The sequence below is a fragment of the Stegastes partitus genome, unplaced genomic scaffold (assembly GCF_000690725.1).
Source record: "Stegastes partitus isolate 25-593 unplaced genomic scaffold, Stegastes_partitus-1.0.2 Scaffold128, whole genome shotgun sequence".
NCBI lineage: Eukaryota > Metazoa > Chordata > Actinopteri > Pomacentridae > Stegastes > Stegastes partitus.
This window is the reverse complement of record NW_007577859.1, coordinates 1-12016: the sequence shown is the minus strand read 5'-3', so window position 1 is coordinate 12016 and position 12016 is coordinate 1. Positions and strand designations below refer to the sequence as shown.

The 12016-nt window shown below is 39.8% G+C and overlaps 1 protein-coding gene across 1 annotated transcript; it reads left to right on the top strand.

The window, feature by feature from the left end:
- Nucleotides 1-864: 864 nt before the first annotated feature.
- On the top strand, nt 865-4589 carry LOC103354968 (beta-1,3-galactosyltransferase 6). Its single transcript, XM_008278589.1, has 2 exons — nt 865-1199; nt 1746-4589. The coding sequence occupies exon 2, from the start codon at nt 1756-1758 to the stop codon at nt 2773-2775; it is 1020 nt and encodes a 339-aa protein (XP_008276811.1). The 5' UTR covers nt 865-1199; nt 1746-1755; the 3' UTR covers nt 2776-4589.
- Nucleotides 4590-12016: the final 7427 nt, after the last annotated feature.

Genomic DNA, 12016 nt, shown 5'->3' with positions numbered 1-12016 from the left:
TGCAATAATATGTAGACTTTTGTAAGATAACAAGTGCACAGTAGAAATATACATCATTAAAGTGCAACTATGATAGATTTGCCGACTAGTCTATTTGTGAACACTGAAAAATATAAATGCAGCATGTATGTTCTGGTTAGAAAATGATTAAATTCAGCCAAATGTGCACAGTTTTTTCGAGCTGTTCAACTGGTGACAAATTCTCAGCCGACAGAGTTAATCCGCTAACTAGTCAGGTGTGGTTTTGAAGGACAATGATCAGACAGTGTGACCAGGATACGCAGACACTGGACAGAAGAGTGTCTGCGTATCCTGGTCAGGCTGTGTGATCATGATCAGTAAAACATTTGGCTAAATCAAATCATTTTGTAACCATTGCAAAGCATTTGTAACTTTTTTTCTAAGTCAGCAAATACTTTTTGCTTCGTCAAAGCATAACTTTCCTGGGTTGTGATTTTCTTCCCAAATGCTTTCATGCTTTTATTTTGAAGTGCAAAACATTACGTTTTTTATTCACATTGACAGTCTGCAGAATACCTACTGCGCATGCTCCAGTCAGCAGCTGTCCGTTCTATTGGTTTCATTCTCTTCTTCCGTAGACTGTCCGTTGTTTCTCTTTTTTTCTTATCACACGTCAAATGTTGCACAGAAAACCCCGTTATCACAGTCCTGCTATTTAATTTTTATTTTATTTTATTACATATATACAGTGGTGTCATATTAGGTGTTGGCAAAAAAAAAAGTCCAAATTGTTACGTTGTATTAAAATTTCTTGAAATTATACATTTTAAAATGAATCAAAACACATTTCTTCGTGTTACTTTTTGCTTCTTCTTCGGTGTCATTTTAACACACTTCTTTCGGGGGGCTTCGCTTCCGTTTCCTCTTCGTCACCCAGAACTGATTCGGTTTACACTCCGAGGCTGAAAATGAAAACACTGATACCAGCTCAAGATCCACCAGCGAAACATTTCACCTGCTCATTATAAACCCGCCTCACCGAACCCGGTAGACCTGCAGGTTTCCGTCTCCTGTGTGGACCAATATGATCCAGCTGTGTGTGTCTGCACCCAGCGGAGTGAGCTTTCCAAGTGCGCAGATGGTCTTATCTCGGTAGCTAACGCTAGCACTGCAAAGCTGCTGTCTGTGGCCCCGCTGGCGATATATCTAACTGGATAGGCACTTTACAATAAGCTAAGGTAAATAACAAATCCTCTTTCATTCATAATTGCTTGCAACGTCGATGTGACACGTATGCACGGCGTACAGCTCAGCCGCTAAGCTTGGCTAGCAGGTGGTGCTACAAAATCACTGGTATTCAACTGAGCCGAGATTACTTTGCTAACTCACTCGGTAGCTCCCGTTATCCAAACAAAGCAAAACCTTCTTGCTAAAACTGGAAACTCTTCTGCACCCATTACTTTCATGGCATTTTATCTCGTCTGATAGAATATTTTTTTCGTGCTCATAAGTGTTTGTTTATGTTGTAAAAGCTAAACACAGCAGTAACAAAACCTGAAGTAAATATGCAGTTTTGTGTGTTATCAACTGCACAGTCTTATTCTAAACTGAGAAAAGCACAGTCTGTATTTGTCATTTAAAGGCCACAGTCTTTGCTTGCTCCTTTTCAGCCATCCGCTGCATGTTTTCTGGAGTGTTTAAAGTGTAATCTTGGAGGTTTTGTGATAAAACTGATATTTTAAGGTGTATTAATACCAACAATCTTTCGTGTTTTTTCACCCCAGACTCAACACCATGAATCTGTTCCGCCTGGTGTGCCGTCACAAGACAGCTCTGGTCATTGGCACTGTTTGCAGTTTCGCTGTAGTCCTCGTCTTCTTGGCCAAATGTACCTCAGAAACCCTGAAACAGGGTCACCAGGATCCTCCAGGCCTGGCCCCCCGAGCCAATGCTTTGCAGCCCCGTCCAGAGCAGCACAACCCCCCCTCCATGTCCAAAGACTTGTCTGCATTCCTAGTAGTCCTCATCACAACAGGACCCAAGTACACAGAGCGCAGGAGTATTATCCGCAGCACCTGGCTTGCCAAGCGGGACTCTGATGTTTTGGCTATGTTTGTTGTAGGAACTCAGGGTCTCTCCAGCGAGGACCTTCAGAATCTGAACACAGAACAAGGGCGGCACAAGGACTTGCTCTTACTGCCTGATTTGCGAGATTCTTATGAGAACTTAACACTCAAGCTGCTGCACATGTACTCCTGGCTGGACCAGAATGTAGAGTTCAAGTTTGTCCTCAAAGCAGATGATGACACATTTGCTCGCTTGGACCTTCTTAAAGAGGAGCTGAAGGCGAAAGAGCCCAGCCGTTTGTACTGGGGCTTTTTCTCAGGGAGAGGCCGAGTGAAAGCAGCAGGGAAGTGGCGGGAAAGTGCTTGGGAGCTCTGCGACTACTACCTGCCCTACGCACTGGGCGGTGGTTACATTCTCTCAGCTGACCTGGTGCAGTACGTGCACCTTAACGCGGGCTACTTCAAGACGTGGCAGAGTGAGGATGTGTCACTGGGCGCCTGGCTGGCACCAGTAGATGTTCGGCGGACGCATGACCCACGCTTTGACACAGAGTATAAATCGCGTGGTTGCAACAACAAATACTTGGTGACACACAAGCAGAGTTTGGAGGACATGTTGGAGAAGCACCAGACTCTGCAGCGTGACGGCAGGCTCTGCAAGGAGGAAGTCAAGCTGCGATTGTCTTATGTGTATGACTGGAGTGTGCCACCATCACAGTGTTGCCAAAGAAAAGATGGGATTCCATAATTGTTGTCTTGTTTTTATTCGTTTTTTTTCTACAAGGCTGAAGTTTGCATTCATATTATATATTCATATTATGTAAGTGAGGAATGTTGTAGGATGTATTTTCTTCTCACCAAATCTTAATTGTTAAAGCATTTTAAGTTGTGTAACTGGTACTGGACAATATAGAAAAAGCTTTAACATTATTAGAAATCACATTTACATTTTTTAAAGACATTGTTCTATTTTTGCGAACAAAAAAATGGGGCAAATTCAAAAGTTTTTCTCCAGTTAAAGCGGCAAAAGTTGCTTTATGTGCACATTTTTTCACATATTTTTGAATTTCAAAAAGTCCTAAAATGAGATTTTTGTTCAGGTTTTACGAGTTATAGTAGTGAATTGTGGGCTAGATGTTGTCTTGTGTGGTTTGCTTGGAGAAAAAGCCATGAAATTGCCTTTTTTTAGTTTTGTAAATAGAAACCCATTTTTACAAATCTGAAACAGATTTAAACAGTCTTTGGGAAGTCCAGGTAAAAAATGGAATATTCTTATTCTAGACCTGGTTTAATTTTGTATAACAACATAATTGAAGATATGGCAAGAATCCCAGCTTTTATTATGACGTCAAGTACCAATTTTACAACTTGAAGTTGTTTAGCAACAGATAAGTGACCAAGAAATATGATTCCTCAACTCCTGAATTGGAAGCCAACTTCAGTCCTGCAAAGTTTTTGACCCATAAGCTCCTTTCGCCTCGCAGTTGCTGCTCTCCTTAATCGTTGGTTTACCACTTCGGTGGCCTACTTCTCTCGTCTGTGCTTGATCTGCTGTACCTCTTGCTCAATGTTTTCCAACAGTACGCGGTATGTTTTTAGCTTATTTCAGTATTGTAGATAGTACAGGGGACCCACAGATGGGAGATTCTAACCCTGCCATGATGTCTACGTTATTTTTGTGAGAGTATTCTTTTTTTTTTTTGTATTTTATTTATTGTTAATTTATTCTGCAGCAAACACAAGACACTGGTACTAAGCATGGATAGATGTGCAGTGGATGTGGTTGCTGCTCGCGGGTGCGGTTTGTATTTATAAACATGTTGGATGAAATTGGTCTATTTCACAGAATTAACAGACAAGAAGTGTTGACTTTTTAAATGTAACCCTTTTGTTTACAGTCAGTGGTGTGCAAGGTTTCATATGTTTGGAGGTGCAAAGAATGTGTAAGAGAAATTGGTTGAATGTGTTTTATTTAGCAGGCCTTCTCATTCCTTATACTGGAGCCTATGCGAGGAGTCTGTCATGGTACTTACATTTCCAACACAACAGCCACATTTTAAAGTCGAAGTCAGTACATTTACTGTGCAGAGATATCAAGTTACTCGTGAATGTTCGTTTTGCAGCACACAACAGAATCAGAAACTTGATATACACTACCAGCTGGCACTTGGTCACTTTTTTTCGAGCGGGAAAACCTGATTTTGAATTCCCTTAATCATTATTCATTGATTGTTTTCTTGGACGTCGAGGCTCCTTAACCCAAACTCACCCTGTTACGTCAGCAGCTGTATCCCAGAACTTGTGAAATTCGTGCGACAGCGTTGATCAAAGGGCGCTATATGTTGGAATGCTAATTAATCGAGGATTGCTGCAAAAAGAGTGACATCCAAGCTCTTTTTCTGTGACTGCTGTTACATTTTTGTGAACAATGACATGACTCCTATCTCACTGTTGTCAATATCAGATTCTAATTCAATGCAACTTTAGTTTCTGTGATTGTTTTTACATACCTGGTCTGCCACCCTGGATGTTTTAATAAAAATTCTAAATGTATTCTTGTCACATCAGATCCTCTATGTTCATTCTTTGACAAGATATATCACAGCAAAATGCACACACAATGTAAAATTATCTACAAAAAGGCAGAATTACTACCAAGAGGGATTGCTTCTTGCTTCTTTAACAATACTACAAAATAGTTTGCTGTAACCATTCTATATGAATTTGGGCTATCAGGTGCATAGGATGTGTAACAGCATTGAAAAGTGTGCATCAGCGCTTGATTGTTTGACAGCAGGACAGCCTTGAACCTTCAAGCACTTAGCAGCAACATACATTTAAATCTACGCCTGTCAGTCAAACCCTCAAAGAGAAGCAGCTAGGAAGCGCTGTCAGACTGCGAGGAGCCTGCCAAACTAGCCACGAAGCAGGCGTTATGTAAATGTGTTACCTGCTGACATCGTTTTGTGATGGAAGAAAAGCCTGGACTGTTTTTAGGCAGGTAGGGAGTAGTGTTTTATGTAGGAGAGAAAAACTCAGTTTGGCATTGAATTAACGTTCATAAGTCTGAAGGCCTTTATCATGCACTTAAAAAAGAGGAACCACCCCCAACATCAGCTCTTAAAAACAATACTGATGTGCCCATATATATGTGAGAATAAGGTTTGGTTGGTGTAATAAATCCTACTCTCCATGATGGCTTTAAAGCTTCCACTCCGAAACAAGATGCAGTAAGAAATGTGACAAAATGCACTTTAAAGGTTTGGCTGAGGCTTATAGACGGTGAAGGATTTTACAAACTGCCACCCGAATTTACAGTTTTTAGACTGAGGCATTACTGTCAGAATAAGACGGCTGAATTTTGATTTTTCGCAATCTGAATATATGCAGCTTCCAGTCAAGGGTGATAATCCTCGAACTGACATCTTTTATTTGTCCCATTGCTGCGCTCGTCACTAGGAAGAATCTGGGATGTGCTTCAAGGATTGTCTCACGAAAACAAATTCTGGCACGTTCTTCAGACTTTCGCTCCTCTTCTGTTCCTCCAGTTCGTACTGCAAGACAGGAAACACCCACCTTCACAAGTTATGCCAATACATTTAAGCTTGCAGGCTGTGTGGCTTTTCTCAACTAACAAACTCACCACTTGTAGAGTCTGCAGCCTGGTACGTAGCTTCACCTCCAAGTCAGAGGGAGGGTGGAGAGCCAGCTCCCTTTGCTTGTGCTGCTCTCTCCGTTTGTGTTCCAGCACACACTGCAGCTCCGTCTTTTGTCGCGGCAGTACACCTCTGAGGATATAATAAAGTGTGGATAAAGAGGTGGATCTAAAATAAGCAATTAAAAATACCATGAAGCTTATTTACTGGAGTGCCACTTATTAATTGATGCAGCAGGTTTTTAAATGCCTCGTGACAAACTAATTTATTGTAATTTTTTTCAGCACATTGATAGACAGTGGACTGTATTTCAATAGAAAATAATTCTCTATTAAACTTGATATCTTCAGTTATCACATCGTCCTTTATGGACTGAATGATTTCTACTTCAACACTACAAATAATTTTAGATCTAAGCGTTACTTTTGCTTTCTCAGACACCAGAGTGAGAGTATTTGCCCCCTGTTGAGAGATCAGTGGTGATCTGAGGCAAGGTGTTGCACCTTTGACTCAGTCACAGTTAAACACTAAGCATATTGCTTATCCGCAGCCACAGCCCCGGTCACCTGGACTGGGAAAGCCTAAGAGGATTCTCTGACAGAGGAGGGGGAACAGCTAAAATGCTGACCTGGAGAACTACATCTACTTTCTGATTGCAGTTATAACCTGCATTTACCCCACATCGAAACTGTCATGTCGAAAATGTTGAACTTTTTGAGTCATACAGATGCTCAAAATAGGGCCACACAGAGCATATTTTCTTTGCTGACTAATGTCAGATTTGTGTGCTCGTGGAACAGCATGTACCCGCTGCATATGTGACCTGATCATAGGATAACAGGTTCAGGGCTCAGTGTTTTCTCACCGTCTGTGGCAGAATAGCAGCTCTTGATGAAGAGCTCCGTGCTGGTGAGAAGCCAGGATGGGATTTGGAAGCTTTCTAGGTTTGATGAGGTCATCATCCTCCTGTTGTTGACTTTCAATCACCTGGTGAGGCGGCAGCATCCAGGACTGATGTCCGTCTGATACACATGAATACAAGCCAGAGAGTTGGATCCAGTGTGAAGAGCAACAGAGCTTCTGTTTGCAGCAAGAAGGTTATAAATTAAAATGAAACTAAATGTTAAAATGCTTTTGTTTTGTGGTGTCTCACAACTTCTTACAAAAATCGTGAAAATTGTGAATTTATTTCTTTGATTTCACTGAAGCAACATGAACCTGTCCTTGGTTTTTCTCTGATGTTGTCTTACCTCTTTTGCTCCAAAGGATCGTTTTTTGTGGCGCCTAAATGAAGACAAGACGTAAGCGAGTCACTTTCTTTTGCATAATAAGCAAAATAAAGGTTAAAGCATGCAAATCTACACAGACAATGTCGCCATCCATCAGCTTGCTGAAACAATCAAATGAAGCACTTCATAAGTAAATATTAAATGGGAGTTATCATACAAAATGCTCACAAATAGACAGCAAAGTATTTAGTGCATTCTTCAGACTGACATAGCATCCTGTTCTCCTGTTTGAATTTGTTGTACATCCTGTTAAACAATACATCTACTGATAAATATTATTGTCTATGAATGTATTGCTGGTATACATATTCAGCATGTTCTGTGGTTAAACAGACAGTTTGTTGATTGAATTTTTCTTCACCTCATCCATCTCATGGAAACTCACAAAGCAAAATAAGTGGATTATGTGACACTTATAAAGGCCCGCAAACAAAAGCTCACATTACTTCTTGTTGCTTCAAATAAATGAATAAAATAAAATTACCAGGATTATGAAACCCTAAATGATCAGCTCTGTGGTTTGAAGCAGCCACAAACTGAAGCAGTGAATCTCAGTGAACGTGTCACAAGCACAGAAAACTTCTGTTAAAGTAAGAGCTGAAAACAGTTGGGGTTTTTTTGGGGTTTTTTTTTAGCATTTAAAAAAAATGGATTACAACCATTTGCACAATTATTATGACCTTGAACATTAGATATTTTTTCAATGTGCATCCTCTATGCTGAGTCCAGAACAGACATTACTTTATCAGTTGTCCAAACAGAAAACAGAGACAATTCAAATCTGGTCATTTAGACGATATTCTTTCCTCTCTGTAAATAATTCAAGAAATCCTTCTTTTTTGTGCATTCACTATTACTTATCATCTGCCTTTAATAGCATAAAAGTGATTAAAAAACAGCCTTACCTGTGTGCTCTGGTAAAGACGCATTGCTGAAAAAAGAGAGGCTGAAGATCGAGTGTTAAAGTCTGTTTCCTCGAGACGCCGGTGCAGAGGAGGAAGAGGCTCAGTGTTGCCGTCAGGCTGCACAGCGAGCTGCAGTGACAGTGAGGCTGATCAGAGCAGGTGTGCCACACCGTCCTGATCAGATCTCATTAACTGTCTTACGACCCTTTGTTCCACCCCTTGTTCCCTCCGGGAGAGAAACTCCTGTTGTCTCAGAGCAGCAGCAGCAGCATATGCACAGATTAGGCTAATGTAATATAACAATTAGGATCATGCAACCTGATAACAAAACAAATGTGGCTTTTGTGTCTCTGCTTTTTAAATCCTTTTGTTATCACATGCACACTAAGTTTATTCTACTGTTAAAATCAATCTATCTATAATTCATTTTTGTCTTTGTTACTGAGTAAAACAGCTCTGTCTGACTGCCTGCAGCTTATCTATCATTTAGGAAAAACAAAAACTCACTGAAACTGAAGCATCACTTTGTCATGGACCTGAAACAAAATCAGGTAAACGTAGCAAAGGTAAACACTGACACCAACAAATAAGAGTTATAAAAAGACTCTAAAAAGACAGTTGGTTCCTTGATATAGTTGTAAATACAAATGTAGGATCACAGATGAACAAGGTGTAAATGTTGGATATTAATGTGATGCCAAATGCTGTATGTCAAGTGGTGACAACATTGATTGTGAACCATCAATGTGATATGTAAGATGTGAAAAAACATCAAAGTACTTAAAAAGAGCAGAATTTGTTGTGCATATGCTTTACACAACTGAATGTGACAGATTTTGTACAGACGACTATTGTACATGTAGATATATATTTATGGAAACAGGCGTTTTGTCAGCATGACCATAATGCAGATACAGCTAAAGTTGAAACATTACCACGACTTCATTGATTGATTCCTCATCAGCAATAAATAAAGTAAAGCCATTCCGCTAAACCAGATTGAACTCATCTTAGTGTGAATCTAATTTTATTGTAATATTTTATCATACCACAAATTAACAGGTTTAACTTCCCATGCCCTGCCAATAACTCTCAATTAGATTTTATCATGCGTTTATTTAGTCAAATATAGTCAAGTAAATTTCACTTTATTTTTTGTCTTTTGTTTTTATATTTTTTATTTCCTTACTTAGTTACATTTGACGTTCTGTCTTTTGCTGTGTGATGTTGTTTTACATGTAAATGTTCAATTTTCAAAACTTGGACATAAAAAGTACATACACACATATATAAAATAGTACAAACTCGAAAGGCTATTGCATTATAGGCTAGTTTGAAGTAAAGCAACAAAAAATGGCTTGTCTTGAAGGCAGTACGTACCATGATGACCCTAATACTACTTTACCTGATGAAACTTTTCAGGTTGTTTTTGGACTGAAGGCAATGTGGAGTGGCAAGTAAATGATTACATGACGCTCCTCTGGAGACACGTTGGGGTGGCTCAGCTGTATAGTGGCGTCAGCTCATGTTAGTGTGGGTGGAAGCTCACTTTAATCCTCATCCTTCCCTCTGCTACTACATAAGGTGTGTCCAGTGTTGCATTCAGAGCTGCAGCAGAGCCAGCATTTTTCAGCAGCCTGTTAATTCTTTGCCTTGGTGTTCCATTGACAGATGCTGCCTCTGTTTACTCTGTTGCAGAGAGTAGTGTGCTGGTCACTACTCTAAGAATTAAGACAAGGAAAATGTGACCACTAATTTTTTCCCCCTCTACATTCTCAAATGTAGGGTTGCCCATTTGTTAATAATCTCCCAACAGCATAACTGCAAGTTTTTGTATTTTTTAATAATAACTTCTCAATATATGGTGACCAGGCTCATAAAGAAATAGCATATACAAGCATGATATGTTTACAAATCAGTCTTAGTTTTGAGCTCTTCTTGGTTGTGTCACTGTCAAGTCACTAAATAACACTTTTAAAAGCACCAGCTGTAGAGCCAAAGTGCGTTCCAGTAGAGAAAACAATTGCAATTTTGCCTGGCTAAATTAATTATATACATTGAAGTCTTGCAATGATATTAATCATGCAAATTTGCCTAAAAGTTTTTAACATTAAGGTTAAGACCCTCCTATTTTATATGAATACAAATAAATCTGACTGAATTAAACATTAGGGTTCATGACCAATAATATTATTGATTGTGCAAATTTACATGATTAATTTAAATATTAAGCTTTAGACCCTATAGTGTTATTCATTATGTAAATTTACCCGAGTAAGTTAAATATTATGGGTGGCACCTACAATATTATATTAAACACATATTTACCTGACTTACAAACCGCATAAGACCTGAGCTCTTGTTTGATATACATTTATTTGTTTATTTTATTCAAATAGCAAAGAGAATATATGATGCAGATTCTGTAGATTCTCTACAAACAAGTGTAGTGGCGAGAATAGAAACTGAAACCTCGTTTTCAACATAAACCAGGCTCAGGAAATAAACAGGGTCTTATAAGAGAATTCCTAACAAAAATATAAACCTTGTAAAGTATTCAACGGTGAGAGGAAGGAACCGTGAATGTATGCAATTAAAGTATAATGTGCTTGAGATTTTACTTTGGCACATTTATTGTGTATCAATAAAGTGGTTTTATGGACACGGTTTACATCAGGTTGGTGGACTGACGGGGAGCTGTGTGTCATAACGTCCAGTAGGTGGCAGTGGTGGCCGCTGGACAACAACAAACACAAACCGTAGACGAAGAGCGTAAGTCAGGGAAACGGAAATGTCAACCGAGTGACTGCGAAGCGACTGCATCATATATCCACTTTAAAATATATAATGGATTTCTAATTCAGAGGAAACACAGTCATATAACATCGTCAAAGAGCAAGCTGCGAATATGACAAATGGTAGGTTTACTGTGTTTAACAACGAGCAGACGGCAGCAGAGCAGAGCGTGTGAGTTAGGCTACTTCTGGGAGGGAAGGCAAGTGGAAGCTAGGTTAGCTGTAGACGTGGCCCTGGGCAGCACTGTCAGTCTGTTAGCTCCAAAACTAATTCTAGGCTCATTCTAACTATGGTGTTTCACTCGTTTGTTATAAGTACAGATTCGTTGCTCAGCTTGCCGTATTTCGTGTAAAACTCCACGAATCCCGTGTTTTGTCAAGCTACAAGTCACTTTGCTAACTAGCTTTGACTGGTGTGTCGGTAGCTAAAGCTAAAAAAAATTGAGGATATCCAGTTTGACCACATTCGACAAAACAAAATAGCCTGGTTGCAGAAATGAATCAGTGAAATGTCCACCTTTTCTGCTCTCGCTTTGGTGATTGTGGGTCCACAAACATGAGATTACTGAAGTGTTGTTGCAACAGCATGAAACTCTTAACTAACCAGGGTCAACAACACAGCGAGTACAGGTAGACTAAAGGGACAGACAACCACAAGACAGACTGTCTGGTGCCATTTGGGTTACTTTTAGATAATGCTCAAAATGTCAGGCTTGAAGCGACCCCAGCAATAACATTTAGACGTACAACTAGACGTAGCAGTAATAAATCATTAGGTTGTTAGGATGATGAATTGAAACTAAACCCATTCTCCATTTGCCTTTCTGATATTACAGTAAAATAGAGATGTGAGTCTTTAGTATCACTATCTGTGTTGTCAAAAATTGTTTGGCATTCATCATGTCATTTTTGCAGTCCACATCTAATAAACATGAACCTGTGCCACACCGCAGAACGAATGGGTTAATGCTCTTCCATGTTTTTAGATTTTTAGTCTGATGCTAAGTCAGTGTCAGCTGGTGTATGTACATTCACATTTGTATTGAACTGTTGTGAAAAGGTTTCATAAGCTGTGCATAACTGGCTGTCAGCCCAGACTGTCATATTGTCTTTGTCTTCTACCACAGTGTACTCTTTCGATGGCATCCTGGTGTTTGGGCTGCTGTTCATTTGCACTTGTGCATACCTCAAAAAGGTGCCTCGCCTCAACAGCTGGCTGCTGTCAGAGAAGAAAGGAGTGTGGGGTGTGTTCTACAAAGGTGAGGTTTGTCTCTGTGTGTAGCCCTCTGATAGACTGATGACCTGTACTGCCTCGCACTGAGTCGGCTGGGGTAGACTCCAGCC

What these genes read in the sequence shown, in the direction of transcription:
- LOC103354968 (XM_008278589.1), top strand. Translation starts at nt 1,756, where the DNA reads ATGAATCTGTTCCGCCTGGTGTGCCGTCACAAGACAGCTCTGGTCATT.